Source organism: Pinus tabuliformis, chromosome 3_2 (assembly GCF_031772625.1).
Source record: "Pinus tabuliformis cultivar Carrire ecotype Pingquan chromosome 3_2, CPIR1, whole genome shotgun sequence".
In the NCBI taxonomy this organism is placed as follows: domain Eukaryota; kingdom Viridiplantae; phylum Streptophyta; class Pinopsida; order Pinales; family Pinaceae; genus Pinus; species Pinus tabuliformis.
Genome location: NC_142302.1, coordinates 548400919 through 548428673, shown reverse-complemented (window position 1 = coordinate 548428673; position 27755 = coordinate 548400919). Strand labels below are relative to the sequence as shown.

At 42.4% G+C, this 27755-nt stretch overlaps 1 protein-coding gene across 4 annotated transcripts in view; it reads left to right on the top strand.

The window, feature by feature from the left end:
• Nucleotides 1-27755, top strand: part of LOC149181676 (uncharacterized) — a 385322-nt gene that overhangs the window by 2299 nt on the left and 355268 nt on the right. For all 4 annotated transcript variants that reach the window (XM_089416671.1, XM_089416668.1, XM_089416669.1 and 1 more), the window contains exon 5: nucleotides 38-300. In XM_089416671.1, coding sequence (XP_089272797.1) covers nucleotides 38-300 — 263 coding nt within the window. The remainder of the gene's footprint in view (nucleotides 1-37; nucleotides 301-27755) is intronic.

Below are 27755 nucleotides of genomic sequence, written 5' to 3'. Positions count from 1 at the left end.
CTAAGCTGTTTAAAATTTGCTAATTTGATGTGCTTAGAACTGGATTACATCCATTAGATCTGGAGGTTGGAAAATGGCTACGGAAACATGCATCAAATCTTCATGTTGTCTTAGTGATGAATAAAGCTGAAGGTATTTATGATGATTCGAGCGGTACTCTGACAGCATTGTTGGGAGAAGCTCATACTTTAGGTTTTGGAAATGCTACTCCAATATCTGCAGAAACTGGAGAAGGCATGGCTGAACTTTATGAGGCTCTTCGTCCTCCCCTTGAGGATACCATGAAACGCATCTATGAAAGTAAGCTTGTTATCACCATTATTTATCATCTAACCAAAGTCTTATCCCTTTATTTATGTTGCTGTAAATTTGTTTTCAGTCGGTGAAAAGGAGATTTATATTATGAGCAATTTACAAGATGGTATATTTATCAGTGTGATTATCGTTGGATCCTTTAACTGGGTTCTAGGATCCCAACCCAGAAGTACCTGCTGTGAAAAACTATGCCACCCTGGGAAACAAAATGTTAAGCAGATTAGGGTACTATGCCTTAAGTTCACAACGTTTATACCATAGAGTCATCGACAGTGCTTCCTATGTTTAACATTACTTGCAAAGCTCGAGTGGGAAACAAATGACTATCTATAGTCCCGACTCCCTACTAAATCTGCCGCTATTACTATAAGGGGCTTGTAAACAGCCACAAAAATATGATCCTTATCTGCAGGTCTGTCGCAACACAGTTGGTCGCTGATCTTCAATAGGGTATCTCCATGCTTAGGTGGATTCACAACTAATCTGAGTAGCATTTGACTTTGTCAGTGGTGCAAGTTCCCTCCATATCTCTGAGCTGAGCTATTTCTTGCTGCACTTGCTCCATCATGGCCATTATGTCCTTATTAAAATGGTTTCTCTTGTGCAACAACTTGCTGAAAAATCTTCATGAATGGGAGCTCTAAGAGATCTCTCTAAGTTGAAGTGACCCAAACCTGGCCCACTGTTCCTTCCATGGCTGAATTTGCTAGGATATCTGCAGTTTGGTTGCTCATCCATCTGGCTGTTGATTTTTCATAGGATCTTCTAAACTGATAATTACTTCTTATGGTTAATCTTTTCTTGCATTCACATTCATCATAAAGTAATTACACGGAAGATCTCAACAATAGAAACAAAATGCTAATAGGATCATAAAGAGACAGCCAAACAAGAGACACAAGAATCTACCGTGGGAAAATCCACATGGGGGAAAACCCAACAAGCTCTTCCTTAGAGAAATTATTCAGTTCAACAGAGATACATCTAGTTTTTCAAGTCAAACTGACTAGTAACACAGCCTTGGTCACACCTGGTCAAACTGGCCTTTAGACAAGTCAAACTGCTCCCCAATGAACTCGGTCTGGTCTGATTTGCTAGTGCCCAGAGAAGCTTGGTCCTGTTGTCCAAAGTGCCCAGAATCACTGCCTGAGATCTATCCTTATTTTCTCTTAAATTCGTCCTTTACTCTGCGTCATATTCATCCTATGCTCTGCCACAGTTCCATCTTATATTCTGCCTCAGATTTGTCTTGTTCTCTGCCTCATGGTCTGAATTCTGCCTCATAGGTGATCTGAATTCTTGCTCTTTTGAGGAGAACAAATGGCATATATATAGGCATTTCAAGAGCCCAAATGCACGTGTCCCCTCACTGGAGCTGACTTGTCATTTGGAGCCAAAATCCAATTTTTAGAAATTCAAATTTTTTCTTTTGAAAATGACATGAAGAACATGTCTTACATTTTTCATTACATATATTGTTCAAGAGTTAAAATATGAATTATGAAGATGGACCATAATTACAAAATTCAACATGGACATGGTAAAAACTCAAATGATCAAATCTATCCAACATATTGTTTATTCTTTGAAGGCCTGGGGTCAAACACCAATGGACACTGAATGAATGGGTAGGAATAGCCATGGGAATTTGTTTGAGGAGGTTTATTATGACACATGAGTCTACTCTTACTTGTAAGTTATGATAGCCTTGTTGGGTGGCCAATTGGAGTCACCATTTCACTGTCTGAATTTCTGCTGAATTGTTATTGTTATGCGGCCCTAATTTTTGCATAAATGAACATAGGTTGCCCTTGTGAGTCCCAAAAAATGCTACCATTCCCTTTTGCTCTGGGATTACCTCTCAATGCTCTGCTACCCATCAACATACATGGGGTAACCCTAGGAGAAAATTCTTCTTCTATGATGCAGCTTGCGATCCACCAGCCCCCATGGAAAACCAGTTTCAGATGCCTCTCACCATGCTCAAGTTAGTACATTCATTGGTCTAGCCTACTCATTTGATGAAGGTGGGTTATCTGTTATAAGGTACATCAACCATTTTTGCATTCGATTGCTTTCATTTAATGCTTAAGGTGTTCTAGTATGGATCATGGGTTGAAATTGGATATAGACTGCTGTTGGTTTTGTACTTGGTCCCTTATTTCACCCCAGTGGTTATCATTTATCTCTAGTCCAGTGTGACCTTCCTTGGGGTCTTTCTTTCATTGTCTAGGAGGGGCACAAATAGGAGGCTCTGATGATGGTGGCATGCCGTGTTATTCATACTTAGCACTTGTTATCATTCCCCGCATTTCATTATCCCATCTTTTGATTGGTTGTTGTCATGGCTCGTATTGGTTCTCTGTTGGCCTTGTGTTAAATTATGGTATGTTCTATGCTTAGAGCAGTTTACTTCTTTTCTTCTTATTAGCCACAGATTAACAATCACATAAACATAAAGTAAAGTGCATATAGAACATTAAAATATTGACAGAAAACAAGCCAAGAAAAGAGACACAAGATGTGGCGGCTAGCCAGGGACAAACCCCAATGCGGGGAAACCCTTTGATCAAATCTTCTTTTATCTTCAATAGTTCAGTAGAGAGAAATAGTACAATGCAGAATTCTGTAATTTTATAACAGCAGCAGAGAGCCCTAAATCAGCACAGTCAAACTTGGTCAAAACAGCCCCGGATTGACTTCTAGTCAACTTGAAGAACTCGGTCTTCAACAACTGTCTTTAGCAGCCCAAAACAGTCCACAAATCTCAGTCAAATAGCAGTCAACACTTGGTCAAAGTCTGGTCAAACTTGCAGCAGCGCCTTGACAGTCAACGCTGGTCAAAGGGGTGGTCAAAGTTGCTGAACAGAACTGCGGCTAGCCTAGGAGAGGCTGCCCAACCCAATCCGCAGTCAAGAAAGCCTCCACGCTGGTCAACGCTATCCAATCTGCCCACCTGCAGCTAGGTCAACCCAAGTCAACGCTGCCCTAACCAGAAATCTGCGTCTTCCTTCTTCAGCCACACGTGTGAGAGAGAGAGGCTCATCTAATGCGTAGGAGAGAGAGAAGATGAGTTGCAAATGACTCAACCTCTCTTCTATTTATATGAAACGCTGGGCATGTGTACCACACACTTAGCTGTTGGCCGACCTTGACAATTTGTTAAGTAATTAGAAATAAATTCATATCTCCATAAATACTTGTCGGAATCGGATGATCTTTAGATCAATCCTACACCTCTCGACGAGAGGAATCTAGGAAAAATATCAGCAGCCATAAATAAGGTGACCCACATGGAGTTTGGCCCCAGTTTCCAATTTTAACACTCCCTCTCAATGAGGGAGAACTCCATCTGCAATCCGCTTGACCGTCGCTACTATCCCAGCCATCAAATGCACTGCCCAACACAGCGTGGTCTTGCTCTGCTTTGCTCGAACTATGAAGAAGAAGAAATTATCGAGGATGTATCATACCATCCTCCACTGACCCAAAGTCAGTCTCAGAGTGTGTCATAACACTCTCACTGATCCCAGATCAATGGAGGTCATCGTAGCATAGGGAGTACAGTAGATACAACGATGCGTCCATCGATAGTACTACTATGGTCCCTAACCTCATTTCTCTGCTCATTGATCAGATGAGAGGTACTTCCCATGAGTCCCAGACTGCACGGGTAGGATGCCTCAACAGGAGAACGAATCATCGTGTCCATAGGAGAACGAATCATCCTATCCAATAGACGCCACGGAGAACTAATCATCCTGGTCCACAGGAGAACTAATCATCCTGTTCCATAGTCGCCATGGAGAACTAATCATCCTGGCCCACAGGAGAACTAATCATCATGTTCCATAGTCGCCACAGAGAACTAATCATCTTGGCCCACAGGAGAACTAATCATCTTGTTCCACAGTCGCCACAGAGAACTAATCATTTTGGCTCACAGGAGAACTAATCATCTTGTTCCATAGTCGTCATGGGGTGTCACAGGGGAAGGTTGAACCTTTCACCCTCTACATAGTGCACCACCAGGGGATGGTGAGTCGCCCTGTGGTCGCATGTCGCTCCAAGAAGTACCCCACGCCCCCTTGGAGCTCCCAGAGCTCAATACATCATACTCGACCCTCATAAGAGGGTATCTGAACGACACCAAGTCGTTCTCGGAAAGTCAAGAATTTGACCTTTCCCAGGGGTTTTGTCAAAATGTCGGCGACTTGTTCATCTGTATTGATATGTTGGAGCCTTATTGCTCCCCGCTGCATCATATCTCGAATATAGTGTTACCTGATATCGATATGCTTGGAGAGATCATGAAATACGAAATTCTTTGATAAACGAATCCTGCTCTGGTTGTCACACAGGATCACAGTGGTATCCAATGTAAATCCAAACAGCTCACTGAAGAGCTTTCGCAACCAGACTACCTCACAGGAGGCCATACTAGTAGCAATGTACTCTGCCTCGGCGGTGCTCAAAGCCACCGACTTCTGCTTCCTGCTCATCTAGGATATCGAGGCAGATCCCAAAGAGAAACAACACCCAGAAGTGCTCTTTCGGTCCACCACACTGCCTGCCCAATCAACATCGGTATATCCAAGTAGTCTCACATCTCCGGCAGTGTATCTCAACCCATGAGTGATCGTGCCACGAAGATATCTCAACAGATTCTTGGCACCAATCCAATGTGTGTGGTGAGGCTCAACCATATGTTGACTCAACGTGTTGACTGCAAAGCATATATTCGGACAGGAGTTCACCAAGAACATCAATGCTCCATCGAGTTGACAATATTCGGTAGCATTTCATAAAACAGGTCCGACAACACTATCGCTTAACTTCTTGAAGTCAAGCTCCATCGGGGTAGTTACGGGCTTGCAGTCCACCATATCGAATCTCTCCAATATCTTCACCACATATTTTCCTTGAGATAGGAAAATCTCCCCTGGCTTCTGCCAGACTTCTAGTCCTAGGAAATAGTGCATCAGTTCTAGGTCCTTCATCTCAAACTTAGAAGCCAACTCCCTCTTACATTTGTGAATGAGAGGGTCTGCCCCTGTTAGAAAGAGGTCGTCAACGTACAACACCAATATGAGAGGATTGTCGTCTTCAACCTTAAAGTAAAGGTTAGGGTTGGCTTCACTCCTAGTGAATCCTAACTTCATCAAGTAGCTATCGATCCTTTCATACCATGCTCGGGGTGCTTGCTTTAGCCCATAGAGGGCCTTCTTCAACCTGCACACATGAGATTCTCGATCATGAACCTCAAATCCTTTGGGTTGCCCCACATAGACTTCCTTTTTGATCGAACCATGCAAGAACGTAGTCTTGACATCCATCTGATGTAGGCTCCATCCTTGCGAAGCAGCAAGGGCTATGATCGAGCGGATGGTGGTATATCAGGAAACAGGTGCAAATATCTCGTCATAGTCTATACCTTCCTTCTGAGAGAAGCCATGAGCGACAAAACGAGCCTTATACTTTTCCGCACTTCCATCAACTACATGCTTTATCTTGTAAAGCCATTTCGAAGTGACAACTGCTTTGTCCTGGGGTCTAGGGACCACATCCCAAATATCGTTTTTCTTGACGGACTCATATTCCTCGGTCATAGCATCCTTCCATACTTGATGCTTGACAGCTTCTGTGAATGATGAAGGCTCATTTTGGATGATCGTGCTCATGATGGTCAGGTATCCCTGATACTTGTTCAACTTCTTACTTTCTTGGAAGGTTCCTCTGGGTGCAATTTGTCCTTCAGCATCATCAAGTGTCCCCCTAAGCCATGAAGGCCTTTTCCTAGAAGAGGAAGGCTCTTGTGGAGGAGGATCAATAGGATACATAGGTTCTTCCACATCGGGCATTGTCTCATCTTCCTTTTCCTTCGGTTCCCTGATGTCAGCGTTAGATCCCCTTAGAGTAGGAAGATTGTCAACTTTGCTAAGAGCCATATTTTTATCAAAGGTGACATGATGGCTAATTTCCACTTCCCTTTGACCAGCCACATAGATTCTATAGCTCTTAGTATTTTCGCTATAGCCCACGAAGATTCCTTTCTTTCCAGATGCACCCAATTTATTCCTTTTCTCCTTTGGCACATGAAAATATACAAGACTTCCAAAAATTTTAAAATGAGATACGTCAGGTTTCTTACCAGTGAACACCTCTTCGGGAGTCTTGGAACCCAATGCTTGATGAGGGCATCGATTTTGTACATATACGGCGGTATTTGCAGCTTCGGCCCATGGAAACTTCGGAAGCCTTTGATCATGGAGCATAGCACGAACAACTTCCACAATCGTACGGTTCTTCCTTTCCACCACACCGTTCTGCTCAGGAGTATATGGTGTAGTAGTCTCCCTCTCAATGCCAGCCTCTTTTCAAAAGTCATGAAACTCATTGGATTCATATTCAGTCCCATTATCAGTCCTTAAGATGTTGATCTTCTTTTTCGGTTTGATTCTCGATCAAGGCTTTGAAGTGCCTAAACCAGGAGAACACTTCATCTTTCTTTTTCAAGCTGTATATCCAAGTATTGCGAGAATAATCATCTGTAAAAGTGAGGTAATATAAATATCCTCCCAAGGAGTTCACAGGCATCATATCGGATATGTCTGAGTGAACCAATTGCAATATATCGAAGGTCTTGCTTTGGCTTGAGGGGAATGGTCCCCTTTTGAGCTTTCCTTCGACACATCCTAAACATACACCTTCTTGCTCTAATCTGAACTCGGGCATCCCGGTCACCATTTTTCTCACATTGGGTAGAGCTTTATAATGAAGGTGAGCAAACCTTCGATGCCATAGTTTGGACTGAAGAGAGAGAGAGCCGCTGATAGATAATATTCATCTTGCTTATTGTTAACAATGTTAGATTCATACCTGGAGTTTCTTGCCTTCTTGAAGGGTTGTCTTCTTCCTTGATTTCCGACATTTCTTTTACCTTTGCCATTGGACCTGCCATTCCTTTGATTGCCGTGAGAGTGATTTTGATCATCGTCATGGTGTGAGTCCCTTTTATCAGGGCACTCCCTCGCATAGTGGCCCATTTTATTGCAATTGTAACATCGTCCTTTTCTTCCACCCTTCGGTCTAGCCTTTCCTTTGAATTTAGCCCCAAAATTGTTTCTTCTTTTAGCATGAGAAGAAAAGGCAGAGGGATGACCTTTAAGTACGAACATTTCTTGCTCTTCCATCCTTGTTTCTTCTTGAATGCATCTGGCCATCAATTCCTCAAATCTAGGAATTACGTTATTGTTGAGAAGAGTAGTCCTGAATATATACCATTCAGGTGGCAGTCCTCCAAGAGTTGTGAGTGTCATTTCCTTGTCAGGAATTACTTCCCCAATAGATAGGAGATCGTTCTTGATCTCGGTGATCCTTAAGAAATATGCTTGCATACTGTCATCTTTGCCCTTCTTAATTTCCTTCAGCTTATTTCTAAGGAACAAAACTTGATTCGCATCATTAACTTTAAATAAACTCACCAGTTTATCGTAGATTTCCTTGGAGGTGGTCAGCTCAGAAACATAGGCCACTAGGTGCTTGTTGATAGAGTCTCGGATGATCTTTCTTGCTTTGACTTCTCCCTTGGTCCATTTGTTTCTAGCAGCAGCGGATGCATTTGATGGAGGCTCAAAAATCCTGCCTCTCACATGGTCCAACACTTCCTGCTCTTCTAATGTTAGATCGAGAGACATCTTCCATCCGTGATAGTCGGACTTCTCACAGAGTTTGTTTTCAGCAGGGAAGTGTGCTGAGGACCCCATGACTTCTTTAAGATAGCTTTAACAGCCTTCGGTGATTGCTCTTGCTCTTTCTCTTGCTTGGGCTTTGTCTTCACCTCAGCTCTGATACCATGTTAAATTATGGTATGTTCTATGCTTAGAGCAGTTTACTTCTTTTCTTCTTATTAGCCACAGATTAGCAATCACATAAACATAAAGTAAAGTGCAGATAGAACATTAAAAGATCGACAGAAAACAAGCCAAGACAAGAGACACAAGATGTGGCGGCTAGCCAGGGACAAACCCCAATGCGGGGAAACCCTTTGATCAAATCTTCTTTTATCTTCAATAGTTCAGCAGAGAGAAATAGTACAATGCAAAATTCTGTAATTTTATAACAACAGCAGAGAGCCCTAAATCAGCACAGTCAAACTTGGTCAAACAACCCCGGATTGACTTCTAGTCAACTTGAAGAACTCGGTCTTCAACAACTGTCTTTAGCAGCCCAAAACAATCCACAAATCTTAGTCAAACAACAATCAACACTTGGTCAAAGTCTGGTCAAACTTGCAATAGTTCCTTGACAGTCAACGCTGGTCAAAGGGGTGGTCAAACCTAGTCAAAGTTGCTGAATAGAATTGCGGCTAGCCTAGGAGAGGCTGCCCAACCCAATCCGCAGTCAAGAAAGCCTCCACACTAGTCAACGCTATCCAATTTGCCCACCTGCAGCTAGGTCAACTCAAGTCAATGCCGCCCTAACCAGAAATATGCGTCTTCCTTCTTCAGCCACATGTGTGAGAGAGAGAAGATGAGTTGCAAATGACTCAACCTCTCTTCTATTTATATGAAACGCTGGGCATGTGTGCCACACACTTCGCTGCTGGCCGACCTTGACAATTTGTCAAGTAATTAGAAATAAATTCATATCTCCATAAATACTCGTCGGAATCAGATGATCTTTAGATCAATCCTACACCTCTCGACGAGAGGAATCTAGAAAAAATATCAGCAGCCATAAATAAGGTGACCCACATGGAGTTTGGCCCCAGTTGCCAATTTTAACACCTTGGCCTTGTCCTAATGAAAGGAAGGGGTTGGAAATACTCGAAGTTGATGTAGTGGTAAAAAAAGAAAAAGTATTAGCCAAATATCAAAATGCAAAAGAATGACGAGGGATGTCAAGTAATCAAAAGCCAATTTTAGCTTGAGCTCTACCCCCTCTTATAGAGCCACTTGTCTCTGAGAGTATTCATGCATATCATGCCTATCAAAGTAAAAGGAACTCTTAGTGAACATCCTTACCTCGATGTAGTGATAAATTGCCAATCATTAAAGGGGAATTATATTACATTACCTTACATTACGTTTTACAACATCGTTGCCATACTAGGCTGTAGAGCGCCTCTCGGCGCAGTCAATGAAGCTTGTTAAACAAGCCAAATCAAATGAAGAAAAAGGAAAATAAGGGGGCTTGGAAAAACAAAGGCAAGGGAAAATAGCTCTAGCAACTAAGTGCTCCTTCTGTAAAGGCACTCATGGATGATGGTTTTACATAACCCAATATAAGACTATGGCACCTTTTGTGAAGTAAATGCCAAACCATATCATCTATCACTTGCACTTATCATTTGCAATAGTTGGCCCTGGAACTATTCCTCCCCTTATGGTTGGAAGCACCTAATAGGGTCACATGATAACCTTCCCATACCTAAGTATGGTAACTTGTATACAATCATAAGCTAGTAAGACATTTGAAGATGATACTTGTGTGAAGTACTTTGATGGCTTTGACATTGAATATGGTCCACCTTGATGCTCTTATGGTTCTTATACCCATGATGTTGATCTCACTTGATTCCTTGAGTATGTGTTAGATTGTTCTTCTAGGTGCAGCTAGGATCCCTTGGGGGATGACATGATGTTAAAATTGGCAACTAGGGCCAAACTCCATGTGGGTCATCTTATTTATGGCAGCTGATATTTTTCTTGGATTCCTCTTGTCGAGAGGTGTAGGATTGATCTAACGATCATCCGATTCCGACAAGTATTTATGGAGATATGAATTTATTTGTATTTACTTGACAAATTGTCAAGGTCGGCCAACAGCTAAATGTGTGGCACACATCCTCAACGTTTCATATAAATACAAGTTAGGTTGAGGCATTATTCACTCATCTCATCTCATCTTACATTCTTCTATCTCTCTCCTTGATTGGGTATAAGAGGAGCAACATCTCTCACGTGGGAGAAGAAGGATGCAACAAGGAAGGAAGACGCAGATAGAAGGAGGACGCAGGTCTATTCAGCGTTGACTGTGGTTGACCTAGGAGTAGCAAGCTAAAATTGACTGTGTTGACCAACGAAGAGGTTGTTTTGACTTCGGCATAGGGTGAGGAGCTTCCATCAAGCAAGCCGTAGATCTGAACAACAATTTGTTGACCTGATTTGACCACCAAATTGACCAGTGTTGACTGGTTAGGGTTGACCGCAGGGCTGCATATGCGTTGACCACTTTTGACCATCTCTTTTGGACTGTTTTGGGTTGACCTTCATTGCTGTTGAAGGCCGAGTTGACCAAGGTTGACTTAAGGTCATTTGTGGACTGTTTGACCAACTTTGAAAGCGCTGGTTAGGGTTTTATTACTGCTGTCATAAAATTACAGAACTGTACATTTGTACTATTTCTCTCTCTGCTGAACTATTGAAGATTATAGAAGAATTGATCAAAGGGTTTCCCCACATTGGGGTTTGTCCCTGGCTAGCCGCCACATCTGGTGTCTCTTGTCTTGGCTTGTTTTCTGTCGATCTATTAATGTTCTATCAACATTTTACTTTATGTTAATGTGACTTCTAAACAGTTGCTACCAAGAAGAAATTGAAGCAAACTACACTAAGCATAGAACATACCATAATTTAAAATGGTATCAGAGCTGAGGTGAAGACAAAGCCCAAACAAGGGCAAGAGCAAGAGCAATCATCGAAGATTGTTGGAAAAGTCTATAGACTTCATGGGTTCCTCATCACACTTCGCCGCCGAAGACAAGCTCCATGAGAAGTCTGACTATCACGGATGGAAAATGTCTCTCGATTTGACATTGGAAGAACAGGAAGTGTTGGACCATGTGAGAGGCAGAATCATTCAGCCTCCATCAAATGCATCAGTTGCTGCAAGGAACAAGTGGACCAGGGGTGAAGTAAAAGCAAAGAAGATCATCCGGGACTCTATCGACAAGCGCCTGGTGGCCTACGTTTCTGAGTTGACCACCTCCAAGGAAATCTACGATAGACTGGTAAGCTTGTTTAAAGTTAGTGATGCAAATCAAGTTTTGTTCCTTAAGAATAAGCTGAAGGAAATTAAGAAGGGCAAAGACGAGAATATGCAGTCCTACTTCTTAAGGATCACTGGGATCAAGAATGATCTCCTATCGATTGGGGAAGTCATTCCTGACAGGGAACTGACTATCACAACTCTTGGAGGACTCCCATCTGAATGGTATGTATTTAGAACCACTCTTCTCAACAATAATGTAATTCCAGGATTTGAGGAATTGATGGCGAGATGCATTCAAGAAGAGACAAGGATGGAAGAGTAGGAAATGCCTGCATTTAGAGGCAACTCCATTGTTTTCTCCTCTCATGCTAAAAGGAGAAATAATTGGGGGTCAAAATCTAAAGGAAAGGTTGGACCGAAAGGTGGAAGGACATGAAGATGTTTCATTTGCAACAAAATCGGCCACTATGCGAGGGAGTGCCCTGATAGAAAGGACACATCTCTCATGACGATGATCAAAATCACTCCTAAGACAATTCCAACCACAATCAAAGGAATGGTAGGTTCAATGGCAAAGGAAAGAGGAATGCCTAAAATCAAGGAAGTGGTCAACCCTCCAAGAAGGCAAGAAACTCCAGGTATGAATCTAATGTTGTTAACAATAAGCAAGATGAATATTATTTGATATTGGCCCTCTCTACTACTCCTCCGGACTCGTTGGGAAATTGGCTTATTGATAGTGGTGCCTCAAGGCACTTCACTGGTTACAAAGAAGCTCTCTCTAATCTGATAGAGAAGGAGACCAACCTGGAAATTATTCTTGGAGACAACTCCACCTATCCTGTAAAGGGTGTAGGAAATGTTACTCTTCAATTGAATCAGGGTAACACAATTCATTTGCAAGAAGTCCTATATGTACCTAATCTCAAGAAGAACCTGGTGTCCATTTCGGCAATGGAAGACAAAGGCGACAAGGTGGCCTTCATCGCTGGCAAGGTACGTGTATGGAAAAAGAATTTTAAAGATGCTTTCACTCTTGGGTTTCGGGTTGAATCTTTATATCAAGTCGGAGGAAGTGTGTTGGGTGTCATGTCTTGTAACACATCTCTTTAGTCTGAACTATGGCACTGGAGGTTTGCCCACCTTCATTATAAGGCTCTACCCGATGTGAGACAAATGGTGACAGGGATGCCCGAGTTCAAAGTAGAGCAAGAAGGTGTATGTTCGGGATGTGCCGAAGGAAAGCTCAAAAGGGGACCATTCCCCTCAAGCCATAGCAAGACCTCTGATATATTGCAGTTGGTTCACTCCGACATATCTGGTATGATGCTTATGAACTCTTTGGGAGGATATTTATATTACTTCACTTTTACAGATGATTATTCTCGCAAGACTTGGATATACTTCTTGAAAAAGAATGATGAAGTGTTTTCCTAGTTTCATCACTTCAAAGCCTTGATCGAGAATCAAACCGAAAAGAAGATCAAGATCTTAAGGATTGATAATGGGACTGAGTATGAATCCAATGAGTTCCATGACTTTTGCAAAGAGGTTGGCATTAAGAGGGAGACCACAACACCATATACTCCTGAGCAGAATGGTGTGGCAGAAAGGAATAATCGTACGATTATGGAAGCTGTCCGTGCTATGCTTCATGATCAAAGGCTTCCGAAGTTTCTATGGGCCGAAGCTGCGAATACCGCTGTATATGTTCAAAACCGATGCCCTCATCAAGCATTGGGTTCCAAGACTCCTGAAGAGATGTTCACTGGTAAGAAACCTGATGTATCTCATTTTAGAATTTTTGGAAGGAAGCCCTGGATATTTTCATGTGACGAAAGAGAAAAGGAATAAATTGGGTGCATCTGGAAAGAAGGGAATCTTCGTGTGCTATAGTGGAAATACTAAGGGCTATAGAATCTATGTAGTCGGTCAAAGGGAAGCTGAGATTAGCCATGATGTCACCTTTGACGAAGATATGGCTCTTAGCAAAGTTGACAATCTTCCTATTCTAAGGAAATCTAAAGAAGCTGACACTAGGAAACTGAAGGAAAAGAAAGATGAGATGATGCTCGATGTGGAAGAACCTATGGATCCTATTGATACCCTTTCGCAAGAGCCTTCCTCTTCTAGGAAGAGGCCTTCATGGCTTAGGGGGACACTTGATGATGCCGAAGGACACATTGCACCCAGAGGGACTTTTCGTGAAAGTAAGAAGCCGGCCAGGTATCAGGGATACTTGACCATTATGAGCACGATCATTCAAAATGAGCCTTCATCATTCACAAAAGCCGTGAAGCATCAAAGTATTGAAGGATGCTATCACTGAGGAATATGAGTCAATCATGAAGAACAATGTCTGGGATGTGGTCCCCAGATCCTAGGACAAAACAATTGTCACTTCGAAATGGCTTTACAAGATAAAGCATAGAGCAGATGGAAGTGCTGGAAAGTATAAGGCTCGTTTTGTCGCTCGTGGCTTCTCTCAAAAGGAAGGTATAGACTATGACGAGATATTTGCACCTGTTGCCCGATACACCACCATCCGCTCGATCATAGCCCTTGCTGCTTCGCAAGGATGGAACCTACATTAGATGGATGTCAAGACCGCATTCTTGCATGGTTCGATCAAAGAGGAAGTCTATGTGGAACAACCCGAAGGATTTGAGATTCATGATTGAGAATCTCACGTGCAGGTTGAAGAAAGCCCTCTATGGGCTGAAGCAAGCACCCTGAGCTTGGTATGAGAGGATCGATAGCTACTTGATGAAGCTGGGATTCACTAGGAGTGAAGCCGACCCAAACCTTTACTTTAAGGTTGAAGATGATAAGCCTCTCATACTGGTGTTGTACGTTGACGACCTCTTTCTGACATTCCGAGTTTGAGATGAAGGACCTAGGACTGATGCACTATTTCCTAGGATTGGAAGTCTAGCAGAAACCAGGGGAGTTTTTCCTATCTCAAGGAAAATATGTGGTGAAGATATTGGAGAGATTCGGTATGGTGGACTGCAAGCCCGTGACTACCTTGATGGAGCTTGACTCCAAGAAGTTAAGCGGTAGTGCTTCCGGACCTGTTTTGCAAAATGCTATCGAGTATTGTCAACTCATAGGAGCATTGATGTTCTTGGTGAACTCCTGTCCGGATATATGTTTTGTAGTCAATACGTTGAGTCAACATATGGTTGAGCCTCAACACTCACATTGGATTGGTGCCAAGAATCTATTGTGATATCTTCGTGGCACAATCACTCATGGGTTGAGATACATTGTCGGAGATGTGAGGCTACATGGATATATCGATGCTGATTGGGCAGGCAGTGTGGTGGATCGAAAGAGCACTTCCGAGTGTTGTTTCTCTTTGGGATCTGCCTCGATATCCTGGATGAGTAGGAAGCAGAAGTCAGTGGCTTTGAGCACCACTGAGGCAGAGTACATTGCTGCGAGTATGGCCTCTTGTGAGGCTGTCTGGTTGCGGAAGCTCTTCAGTGAGCTGTTTGGATATACATTGGATACTACCGTGATCCTGTGTGACAACCAGAGTGGGATTCGTTTATCAGAGAATCCCGTATTTCATGATCGCTCCAAACATATCGATATCAGGTACCACTTTATCTGGGATATGGTACAACGAGGAGCAATAAGGCTCCATCATATCGGTACAGATGAGCAGGTCACCGACATTCTGACGAAGCCCCTGGGAAAGGTCAAATTCTTGACTTTCTGAGAACGACTTGGAGTCGTTGAGAGACCCTCTTATGAGGGTCTTGCATGATGCATGCATTGAGCTCTAGGAGCTTCGGGGGGGGCTTGGGGTACTTCTTGGAGCGACAAGCGACCATAGGGCGACTCACCCTCCCCTAGTGGTGCGCTGTGTACAGGGTGAAAGGTTCAGCCTTCCCCTGTGATACCCTATGGCGACTTATGGACAGGATGAGTGGTTCTCCTGTCGAGGCATCCTACCCATGCAGTCTGGGACTCATGGGAAGTACCTCTCATCTAGCCAATGAGTAGGGAAATGGGGTTAGGGACCATAGTAGTACTATCGATGGACGCATCGTTGTATCTACCGTACTCCCTATGCTAGGATGACCTCCATTGATCTTGGATCAATGTAACTGATCTGGGATCAGTATCAATGGTTTGAGACGCTCTCTTGTGGCACTGATCTGGGATCAGTAAGAGTGGTATAACACACTCTCTGGGACTGACTTCGGGTCAGTGGAGGATGGTATGATACATCCTTGATCATTTCTTCTTCTTCATAGTTCAGCAGAGCAGAGTAGAGCTAAGCAGTGCATTTGATGGCAAAGATAGTACCGACGATCAGATGGATTAGCAAATGGAGTTCTCCTTAGTTGAGAGGGAGTGTTAAAATTGGCAACTAGGGCCAAACTCCATGTGGATCATCTTATTTATGGCAGTTGATATTTTTCTTGGATTCCTCTCGTCGAGAGGTATAAGATTGATCTAACTATCATCTGATTCCGGCAAGTATTTATGGAGATATGAATTTATTTGTATTTACTTGACAAATTGTCAAGGTCGGCCAGCAGCTAAATGTGTGGCACACATCCTCAATGTTTCATATAAATACAAGTTAGGTTGAGGCATTATTCACTCATCTCATCTCATCTTACATTCTTCTCTCTCTCTCCTTGATTGGGTATACACGGAGCAACATCTCTCACGTGGGAGAAGAAGGATGCAACAAGGAAGGAAGACGCAGATAGAAGGAGGACGCAGGTCTATTCAGCGTTGACCGTGGTTGACCTTGGAGCAACAAGCTAAAATTGACTGCGTTGACCAACGAAGAGGTTGTTTTGACTTCGGCCTAGGGTGAGGAGCTTCCATCAAGCAAGCCGTAGATCTGAACAACAATTCGTTGACTTGATTTGACCACCGAATTGACCAACGTTGACTGGTTAGGGTTGACTGCAAGGCTGCATATGCGTTGACCACTTTTGACCATCTCTTTTACACTGTTTTGGGTTGACTTTCATTGCTGTTGAACGCCGAGTTGTCCAAGGTTGATTTGAGGTCATTTGCGGACTATTTGACCAACTTTGAAAGTGCTGGTTAGGATTTTATTACTGCTGTCATAAAATTACAGAACTGTACATTTGTACTATTTCTCTCTCTGCTGAACTATTGAAGATTATAGAAGAATTGATCAAAGGGTTTCCCCACATTGGGGTTTGTCCCTGGTTAGCCGCCACATCTAGTGTCTCTTGTCTTGGCTTGTTTTCTGTCGATCTATTAATGTTCTATCAACATTTTACTTTATGTTAATGTGACTGCTAAACAGTGGCTAATAAGAAGAAATTGAAGCAAAATGCACTAAGCATAGGACATACCATAATTTAACACATGATGCTTCTCTAACACTTCAGAGATGATGTCCAACCACTTTGATGATGAGGTAGACCACGCTGATAGAGGATAGAGGTTGTTGGACACTTTTTGAGGAGCATTGACCTTGAGTTTGACTTGTTACAGTTGACGAGACTTCTCCTCAGCCTCAGGAACTTGGATGTTGATGATCTAAGCTTGGATGTTGCTTGAAGATCAAGTGTTCCCAAGAGTTGACAATACACCCCCAAGCTGGGATTGTACTTGTTATCGCTCATTTTAGCGGGGTCCTAGGAGGGGTTCCAAAGGGACTACTACTAGACCAAGTGGCAACAACGGGACAAGGACCCACTGTCACCTCAGTCAATGTCCCCTGCTCTTTACGGACTTTCATCGATGGGAGGAGTCTCGGTATAAAGGAAATCACAAGAAGGGATAAGTTAATGATGAGGTGTAGGGTGATTTCCAAAACCCATTCAATGGGGAGGCTCAAATAATAACTTGCTTGCTTGTAGGGCAAGGTAAGGGGCTCTCCAAGAAAGTTTTAGAAGGAGAATTAGACCTAGGGCGTAGAGATATTCTCTTATAAAGAAATGCCCTATACCTAAGGCTCTCTAAATAACAAGATTCCTTAATGGCCTTGTGAGATAAGGAGTAGTGAATATGTGGAACCACAAAGGAGTCTTGGGAAGATCAAACTTGACATAGGGTTTAGTATAATCCTCAAGAAGGTGTCTAGGTTAAGTGAGGATAAAAGAAGGTCACAAGAATGGTTAACTTCCTTTGAGTTTTATGTGCAAAGATATTTAAGAAGGCCCTTTACTAAGACGTTCAAAATGATTTTCAGGATGCCGGCTAGGGTTTGAGTTTTCTCACAATCTGATCGTTGGAATTGTCTCAAATTTGGAGGAGAGCTAGAGGAAACATCAACACAGAAGGCTGTCCAAGTGGTTTTGCAAGATCTCCTCCCTATTGCAATTCGCACCAAGCCCTAGCAGGCCGTCTATGTTTAAGGCCAAATTTTTTAGAAAAGGGAGAAAAGAGAAGGAAAAAGTTTTGATCACCAAATTGGCTCAGATTAGTGCCTTGTCCTTGGGCCATGGAGTCTATGTGCTTCGAAATTTGGCCGAAATCATGTTCAAGGAGGCTAGAAAATGATGCCCTAACAATCACTCTAGCATTTACCCACCCAAAATTTATGGACTTTAATGGAGAGAAAACAAATTCTATCGTACTAGGAACATTCATCTACTTATTATCAATAAGTAACATGGACAAATTTTCATTTTGACATTCTTTTACAATGATATTCAATAATTAGGGCATGAAGGAACAAGAGTTGGTTGCATAATTTCCACACATTAGACATTATTTCATAAGCAAAATTTCCTTAACAAAATTTGCTTACAAGATAACAAGAGATATATCCAAATCCAAGGTCAAGAAGACGACTCCCAGAGAACGAAATTTTCAGCTCCAAAGATATCGAAATGCATCAAGAGATCTCTAATAGACAAACCAAGAAAAAGTGCAAAATTCTCTTCAACGAGAGCTAATCCCAATCCAAGCGATGATGAATGAATGAGAGTGCCTCTCTCATATTTATACAATCCTTTAAGGAGTGTGAATGGCCTAATTTAGCCTAATGAGGCCCCTAAAATAAAATAATGTGCAAAATAATATCACTTTGGTGACAAGCCCAACAAATAGCTCCAAAATATGAATGATTGACATCTCAAGAGGGCCGAAATGATGTAATAGTAGCTGGTAGGTCCGTTGGGAGGCCAAATGAAGTCCCTCATGTGCCATAATGAATACAAGGGCTCCAATAACAGTGATGAAGGGGGTGGCCCCTTAATCTCCAAGCAAATGACTTGTGGTGCCCCCAAGTGGCTGTGGGGGCATAAAGAATGTCCTCATGTGTCTTCAATTGAATCAAGCAGCCTGTGCTCCATCTGTAAGGGATAGAATGATGATGCAAGCCCTCCCTTGTCTCCCTAGGCGAGACCAAACCCCATTTGGGACCTTGGATCAACTGCTAAGTGTGTGGTGCATGTGTGTAGCCAGCTGGGCAAGGTGGTCCAGGTGCATCATCATCATCAAATACTGTGACAAGAGCAAACAAGAAATGGTGCTAAAGGATCCCATGGCATGGCTATCTGCGTTCTGCTGTAGTGGAGGTCCATGGCTCTCAACGCTCACCCTACAAGTGCCATTAAGACCCTCTGGAGGGCTTGGATCTCGTATAGGGAGGCCAAACCCCAAGATGAAGACCCACTTGCAATCCTATATAAGATCCAATGCGTCTCGTCACCTTCTAATACAACAATTCATTAGTGCAATTGAGCAAATAAGCTTACAAATCATGGAACCAAGTGGGCACTTCATAATGTCATGCCCTTCCATAGTAGGATTTAGAATGTACAGGTGTCTCCAGGCCCAAGAAGGAGGTTAATCAAGGACCCTATTCGGTGGTTTCAACTTTCAACCTTTACTGGAGTGACAAGTCCATGGTACATCTGTCAAATGGTAGGTGTCATATGAATAATGAAATAATGATGGAAAGGAGTCGGGTAGCAAGGGAAGGCTCCAAGCCACATGCCATGGTACAAGGGTAGCTATAATGAGGGAAGCTCACATATGGGTGTATAGATGTGGGAAAGAGCAATCGTGGTACATGAGTTACCCCGACCTTTGTTTTTCCACCTTTCTTCATATGCCTTTTGCCTTTTATTGTTTTTTATTTTTTATAGCTGCGCAGGGCTCTAGAGAATAAGAGCATGATGAATGATATAGCAGTGGATACCCCCTTAAGGTTGGGCAGTTCATCATCCACTAGGGGATGGGACAATCATGGGCGTCGTTCTAGGCCCGATCCAAATGTGGACAAGGGGAGGGGGAGGCTAACTCCTTGTGGACCCAATGGACAAATGTGGACTTAGATGGGAGATATGTGAAAATGGGCTATAATGAGCAGAGGGGAGTGATGTATGTGGTGTTGGGAAGCGGGACCATGCAACCAAAATCAAGATTTTCCATGTAGTGCCACTCCTAAAGCTAATAGCCAATAAAAGATATCCCACAGGACTAGGATACAAGGTTAACCACCAAGTTGGGCAAGGGGACAAGAGTACAGAGCAAACCCATTCTTTTCGCCGAATCCCCCCACTAATCCATGTCTAAATGTGTCCATGATAAGTTAGCAAAAATACCCAATTACATAATGAAACCCATACCTTCAGGGTTGGAAGGCCCACCTTCAAGCATACGATCATAACAGATATGCGAGGGCACATAATGGCTGGCTCAGGTGGTGGAGATGGTGGATCATTGAGCTATTTGGTGGCTGCAAGTGGCTGTTGGCTACTGGCTGAAGACAATCTAGGAGAAAAATTCCTCCTATGGGTATCACCCATTGGTGGTGGTTAACAATACCTTCTTGTTGGATGTTGCTTTTTTCTTGATGATGGTTGATAATGGTGATCACTTGGGACCCCTTTGGAGGGGATTATGCACATTTTTCTATGATGATGTCATGCCCTAGCATGATGATGTCACCCTTATGATGCATTTGATGATGGCGTGGGATTTCTTGAGGATAAAATTGGGCTTAAGAGGGTTTTCTTTGGTGATTAGGCACCATTTTGAGGAAGAAACATGACTTTTGGGAGGAGACAAACTCTTTGGGGTCATCCCTTGCACCTTTTTATGAAGATGCATGCCTTTTGGGAAATAATGTCACCATCAGAGGATTTTCTACTCACACGTGTGGGTTAATTGAGGCTTCTTTTTATGTTATTACATTATTTTGGCTATCTTGGGTGTTGGCTTGATGACTTACTATAAAATTTCCTTGAAATCCTGCCACTGCTTGAATGAACAAATCTAAAATCAACTTTGTTGCACCAAGACACGAGATTTCTCTACAATGAATAAGCAACGGAAATAAAAGGAATATGCAGAGATAAAGAAACACATTCACACACAATCCAACACAATAATTTCCTAGGGAACCCAACTGGGAAAACCCTTTGCTAGCTGTAGAATTTATTGCAAAATTGAGGAAATATAATTCTTTACAAGGCAATCTGTTTCACTAGAGAACAAGATTGTTCTCTCTACTAATACTTAGTTGAAACTCCCTGCAAGAAACCTCGACCCAACTCCTAAATCCTTGCGCTGTCCAACCCCTATTTCCTTGCGCTAGAAATCTCCTATTTCCTAGCGCAATAATGGCTCCTATTTCCTATGAATTTCTCCTAATTCCTAGCGCACTTCAACAAGAATTCTCTTTATCAAATCCTGCGTATAGGCTCCTCCTTGATACACTCTATCCACAACAAGCTCTCCTCAAACAAATTCATGCGGGAACAATTATGATACAAATGTACCTTCGTCCTCCTTTTAACCTTTTCGATCATGCTAAATTTGGCAAGTGTTAATTGAGTTGAACTGACTCTTCAACTCGTCCTACCTCAATTGGAAACTAAAGCTTTCTAACTCATCCACTTCCAAACTTGAACTCGCACTTGGAGATCGACTTAATTGCCTCTCTAGCTCTGTGCATGAGTCAAACTGTCACCATGAACTCGTCCTATTTCCTAGGAACTTGTGCATGCTAAAGGAATATTGTTTGTGTTCTTTCTTGACTAAGGCACAAGTCAAGAAGACCTTTCTCGCTACTATTTTCAACACTTCCTCTTAGCGAGGAAAGGGTTCTATACAACTCCCAACTTATCTCTGAAATGAACAAAACGGCTTCTTGGCAATGCCTTGATCAAGTTCTCTACTATCTGCGCCTCTGTGGAAATGTATGGTAGCTTCACGATCACTTTCTATACACAATCTCTGAGATGATGATACCTGATATGGATATGGTTTGAGCGATCATGAAACACTAGGTTCTCAGAGAGCTTGATGCAACTTTGATTATCACAATGTATCATAGTAGGCTCCATCCTCTGTTTGAAAAGTCCCACAAGCAACTTCCTCATCCAAATAGCCTCACATGCTGCCAAACTAGCAACCTTGTACTCGGCCTCTGTTGAACTGAGTGCAACTGATACTTCTTCCTACTGTACCAGGAAACAATTGTTGAATGAAGACGTCACCCTAAGTACTCTTCCAATCTGTGGAGCACCTTGCCCAATCTGCATATGTGAAGCCCTCAAACCTCACTCCATTATCCTATCTATACCACAATCCATAATTCGATGTGCCTCTGAGATACCTCAAAACATGTTTCGCAACAACCCAGTGATCTTTGGCCAGTTCCATCATGTGACATGAACTGATTCAACAACAACCTGGTGAGCTGCCTGTATATTGTAGCATCCACCTTCTTCCAGTTTGTGACTAGAGGTGTGGCCATGGGCTTGCAATCCTGCATATGAAATCTCTAGAGAATCTCTGTAGTGTACCTCCCTAGCGCCATGAAGATCTCACCATCATCCTACAAAATCTCCAAGCCAGGGAAATAGTGCAGAAGCCCCACATCCTTCATCTCGAACTCCCTTGCAAGGTCCTCCTTTCAATCCTAGATCAAGCTGTCTATTTGCTATAGTCAATATAAGGTGGTCAACATAGAGCACTAGAATGAGCGGAAGCCCTCCAACCATGATGTAGTATAGGTTGGCATCTGCCTCACTCTTAGTGAAGCCCAATCCTCGAAGGAGGCTGTTAATACGAGTGTACCATGGTCTCGGAGCTTGCTTGAGCCCATAAAGACCTCTCTTCAGCTTGCACACATGTGTGTCTTTGCTAAACTGCTCAAACCCCTCCATATAAATCTCCTCCTCAACCACTCCATTGAGGAATGCTGTCTTCATGCCCATCTTGTGGATCTTCCACCCCATCTATGTTGCAAGCGCCAAAATAGTCTTGATGGATGAATACCGTGCTACTGGGGCAAAGGTCTCATCATAGTTTATGCCCTCAATATGTGAGAAGCCCTTGGCCACAAACCTGGCCTTGTACTTCTCCACACTCCCATCTGCTTCATGCTTTACCTTGTACACCCATTGTGAGCCAACTATTGATTTTGCCTCATGTCGTGGCACAATCTCCCAGACATCGTTCTTCACGATGGAGGAATATTCGTCCACCATGGCATCCTGCCAAACCTGCTGAGAAGCTGCCTCCTTATAACTAGAAGGCTCAGTGTCCACCACCTCTGTCATTAGTGCCATATATCCTGTGTACCTTTGTGGCTGCTTGCTTTGCCTGAACATGGTGCTAGGAGCTTCAACCTGCTCCTGGGCCTCCTGAATCAACTTCTTGACCCACTTGGCTTTCTTCCTCCTTGTGCTAGGAGTCTCTAACTAAGCAACTGTTTGCTCTTGTCCTGGTCTCTTCTCCTCATCACCTTGCTCTGCTTCTTGTTGTGCAGGCCTCTTGCCACCTGGCTAAGACTCAATCTGTGATCCTGGCTGAGGCTCCTCCATCTCTCTCTCGCTCTAAGGACTCCCTCAGATCTCTAGACTTCTCAAACCTCACATCCCACCTGAGAATCGTCTTCTTGAGTCCTGGTAGATACACCTTATATGCCTGAGTTGTCTCACTGTATCCCACAAAAATACCTTTTTTTGATGTGGACTCCAACTTCTTCCTGCTATCTTTGGACAAATTTCCATACACTTTTGTTCCAAAGATATGAAAGTGTGAAACATCAGGCTTCTTACCTGTGAAAGCCTCCTCTGGTGTAACTCGTCCAAGAACCCTGTGTGGACTCCTGTTTTGCAGAAATACTGCAATGTTGCATGCCTCTGCCCACAAGAACATAGGCAGTCCCTGATCATGCAACATGGCCTTGGCCGCTCCAACAATACTGTGGTTCTTCCTCTCAGCCACCCCATTCTGTTGAGGGTTATGGGGTGCTATCAACTCTCTCCTAATGCCCTCCTTCGCACACAACTCCTTGAAGGCATTGGAGACATATTCTCCACCATTGTCACTCCTCACTGCCTTGATCTTCTTCTTGGTCTGGTTTTCTACCAAGGCCTTAAACTCCATGAACTTGGTTAAGACCTCATCTTTCTTCTTCATAAAAAATATCCAAGTTTTTCGAGAATAATCATCAATGAAAGTAACATAATACTTGTGTCTCATAAGAGATGGAGAAGAGAAGGGCCCACATACATCTGAATGCACCAACTCCAAAATCCCTTTGGCTTTGCTATCTTGGCCTTGAAAAGAAGTCTTGGCATACTTGCCAAGTGTGCACCCCTTGCACACATCATGCTGATCAAAGCTGCATGTTGGTAATCCTGTGGTTATCTGCTAAAGAATCTTCAACGCCCCATGATGCAAGTGTCCTATGCGTCTGTGACAAAGTTCTCCAACATCTCTACTCTGCTCACCACCCACCTTGCTGCTCAAGACTGCACATGTCTCAACCTACAACTTGTAAAGGTTCTTCACCCTCACACCTATCTACTTCATTGATCCAGAAGCTAAGTGCCTGAGGTACACCTTACCTCTGCTAAAGATGACATCATATCCCTTGTCCTCAAGGGTAGTTATTGAAACAAGATTCTTCTTAAGTCCTGGAACATAGAGGACATCTCTGAGATGGAGAGGGATCCCAGACTCCCTCTCAAAGTTGATAGTAGCAACTCCCCTAGATGCATACTTGCCATTATCTCCTAGCTCGATCTGAAAGTGCATGTCCTTCTCTTTCAGCTGGCTGAAATACTCCATGTTCCCGGTATGTGGAAGGAGGCTCCATAATTAATATACCACATGTTGCTCCCTATTGAGCTTGCCATACGAGCTATCAATGAGAAATCTTTTTTAAACTGAGAAGCAAAGCCATCTACCTCAACTGATGCAACCACATGATTCTTACTGGACCTCTTATTCCGATTTGAACACTTAGTAGCATAGTGCCCAAACTCATTTCAATTGAAGCACTTGATCTTACTTAGATCCTTCTTCTTCTGCTCGCCCTTCTGACTAGACTTGGCCTTCCCTTTGCCTTTCTTGCCCTTGGCCTTGCTTGCAAGAGAAAAATTCTCCTCGTCCTTGGTCTTTGTTGATCTACCATCTTGGGTTCCTCTCTAGATCTCCTCTTGAATGCAGTCAGTCCATAACCTTTCCCAACTGGGAAAATTCTCTCTATAATTGACAGCATCCTGGAACCCATACCAAGACTTGTGAAGTCCCAGTAAAGCAAAACTCACAAGGTTGTGCTTAGGTACAATGACACCCACACCACCTAGCTCATCTTGAAACTGAGTGAACTTCGTAAGATATGTGACGATGGGCTTTCTTTGTCTTATCTGAATACTCCTTAGCTTCTCCTTAAGAGCAAGCTTCCTGGCATCAATGGTACTCTGATATGGATCTAAAATAATTTTGAACATCTCAAACGCTGTCTTCTTATCATGGATATGAGGGACTATATGATCTTTAAACCCTTATAGAATAATCCTTCTGGCCTTGATATCATTCATAGTATGTTAGGTCAACTGTTGGGGATCTTGTGGTGGTGGTATAACGTTCTGACAAACTCCCCTCCCAATGATCCTCCAATACTATCATGATCCTCTCTTTCCAAGAGACGAAGTTAGAGGCTCCCTCTAAACAGTTGTCTGATCTCAATCCTTAGAACGCCATCCTGCTTACCTAGAGAACTCTCCTTCACAATCTAGCGCTAGCCTTCTTGATAGATCTGCGCTAGCCACAAACTGATCTTGGCGCTGGTCTTTATACTGATCTCTGCTTTGATAACATGTAGAATTTCCTTGAAATCCTACAATTGCTTGAACGAACAAATCTGAATCTAACTTCGTTGCACCAACTGCGGAAATAAAAGGAATACACAGAGATAACGAAACACATTCACACACAATCCAACACAATACTTTTCTAGGGAACCCAACTCGGAAAACCCTCTGCTAGTTGTAGAATTTATTAACAAAATTGAGAAAATAGGATTCTTTACCAGGCAATCTATTTCACTAGGGAACAAGGTTGCTCTCTCTTCTAATACTTAGCTGAAACTCCCCACAAGAAACCCCTACCTAGCTCCTAAATCCTTGCGTTGTCCAGCCCCTATTTCCTTGCGCTGGAAATCTCCTATTTCCTAGTGCAATAGTGGCTCCTATTTCCTAGGAATTTCTCCTAATTCCTAGCACACATAAGCAAGAATTCTCTCTATCAAATCCTGTGTATGTGCTCCTCCTTGATATGCTCTATCCACAACATGCTCTCCTCACACAAACTCGTGCTCAAACAATTATGATACAAAGGTGCCTTCGTCCTCCTTTTAACCTTTTCGATCATGCTAAATCTTGCAAGTGTAAATTTGGAACACGAGTTTGAGTTCAACTTGTTAAATGAGGCGAATTGACTCTTCAACTTGCCCTACCTCAATTGGAAACTAAAGCTCTCTAACTCATCCACTTCCAAACTTGAACTCACACTAGAGATAGACTTAACTGCCTCTCCAACTCTGCGCATGAGTCAAACTGTCACCTATTTCCTAGGAACTCGTGGATGCTAAAGGAACACTGTTTGTGGTCTTTCTTGATTAAGGCACAAGTCAAGAAGACCTTTCCCACTACTATTTTCAACACCATCCCACCTTGTATCATGAATAACTTGTTTTTAGGGGTTGTTAGAACAAATTAAAGCTAAATCGACTTGGTTGCTCTCATATATATAGGGAAGTCAATTTGTCTCTTGGTGGATTCTCACACTTGGATCATAACTTTTCTTGAATAGTGATACTTCTCTCTTGTGCGTCGTGGAGGCTAATTGAATGACTTCTGTTTGGTGGATTTGTGATGTGATGTGATCTCTTTTCATGGATGCTTATGGTGGATCTTGGATGTTGCATGGTGAAGTAAGTTAGTTTATTTGCTTTATCTTGGTATTATATTATTTGCTTTATCTTGGTATTATATTCTATGGGATTAATGTTTGTGTGCTAAGTTAGTTTATTTGGTATTTGCTTCATTGTCCCTTGTTGAGCTAAACCCTTCCTCCAAGTATTTAAGGAATAAAGATAGGTTTTTCTTTCCCTTAATCATTCAGAAAATTGAGAACCTAAATCTCAAACCCTAGGGTAAGTTAGTTTATTTCTGCTAGTTTATTTGTATTTAGTAATTAGTATCACTTCAATGAAACCCTAGAATTGTTTGTATCCTATACTCCATATGCCCTAGATTGAGAAGACACTAGTTCATCTCTTTTGTGGCATTCTCTTAAAATATAAAAATAATTCTTTTTATTTTAGGGTTAAATTACAACAAAATCTTATATTTATGGCATTTAACAATTTTTTGATGTATTTACTAGGGTTAGGCATTGTGTAGAAGTGCATTAGAGAAGCAAAATTGATGTTTTTCATGCATTTTCAACCATTTTCTATGGTTGATGTCAAGGTTTTATTTGCTGTTTTGTGCCTTATTAACCGTCAGAATTTGTTATAATTTTGTCCTTAGTTTACTTGCTAATTTAGCTTTCACTTCTCATAATTTAATCACTATTTTCATAGCTAAAATTGTTCTTTTTATAAATTAATGTTTTGCTGCAATTTGCTGGTTTAAAACCCTAGTTTATAGCATCCTTGAGTATTTTCTTGATTTGGTGTGGTCGAGAAATCTATTTGAGACTTTTTAGGTCAAGTGTTGTTAAAATCGCGATCGGAAAATCGCGATTTTTTCGCCCACCCGATTTTATCGCGATTTTTACACCAAAAAATCGCCAATTTTTTTTTATAGCGATTTTTTCAGAAAAAATCGCGATTTTTTGAAAAAATCGCGAGGGCACGGGGCAGCGGGCTTTTAATATGCGAAAATCGATTTTTTTTATGTCATTTTGCTGTTTGCGCACGGAGGAGGAGGAGAAGAGGTGAGGGAGAGGAGCTGGAGGGTTTCCGTCGAATTTGGGAGCGAATCCAAGTGGTTTTAGGAGAAATCCAAGACAAGATCACCAATTTGTCCATAAAAAAGGTATGTAGATTAATTTTTTTTTGTTTTGCTTCTATAAAAACTTTGTTTTTCATTGTTTTTAAAGAATTTTTGGAAAATTTTCATTGATTTGGGATGGGTAATTTGTTATGACTATGAGAACCAATTTTTTATTTT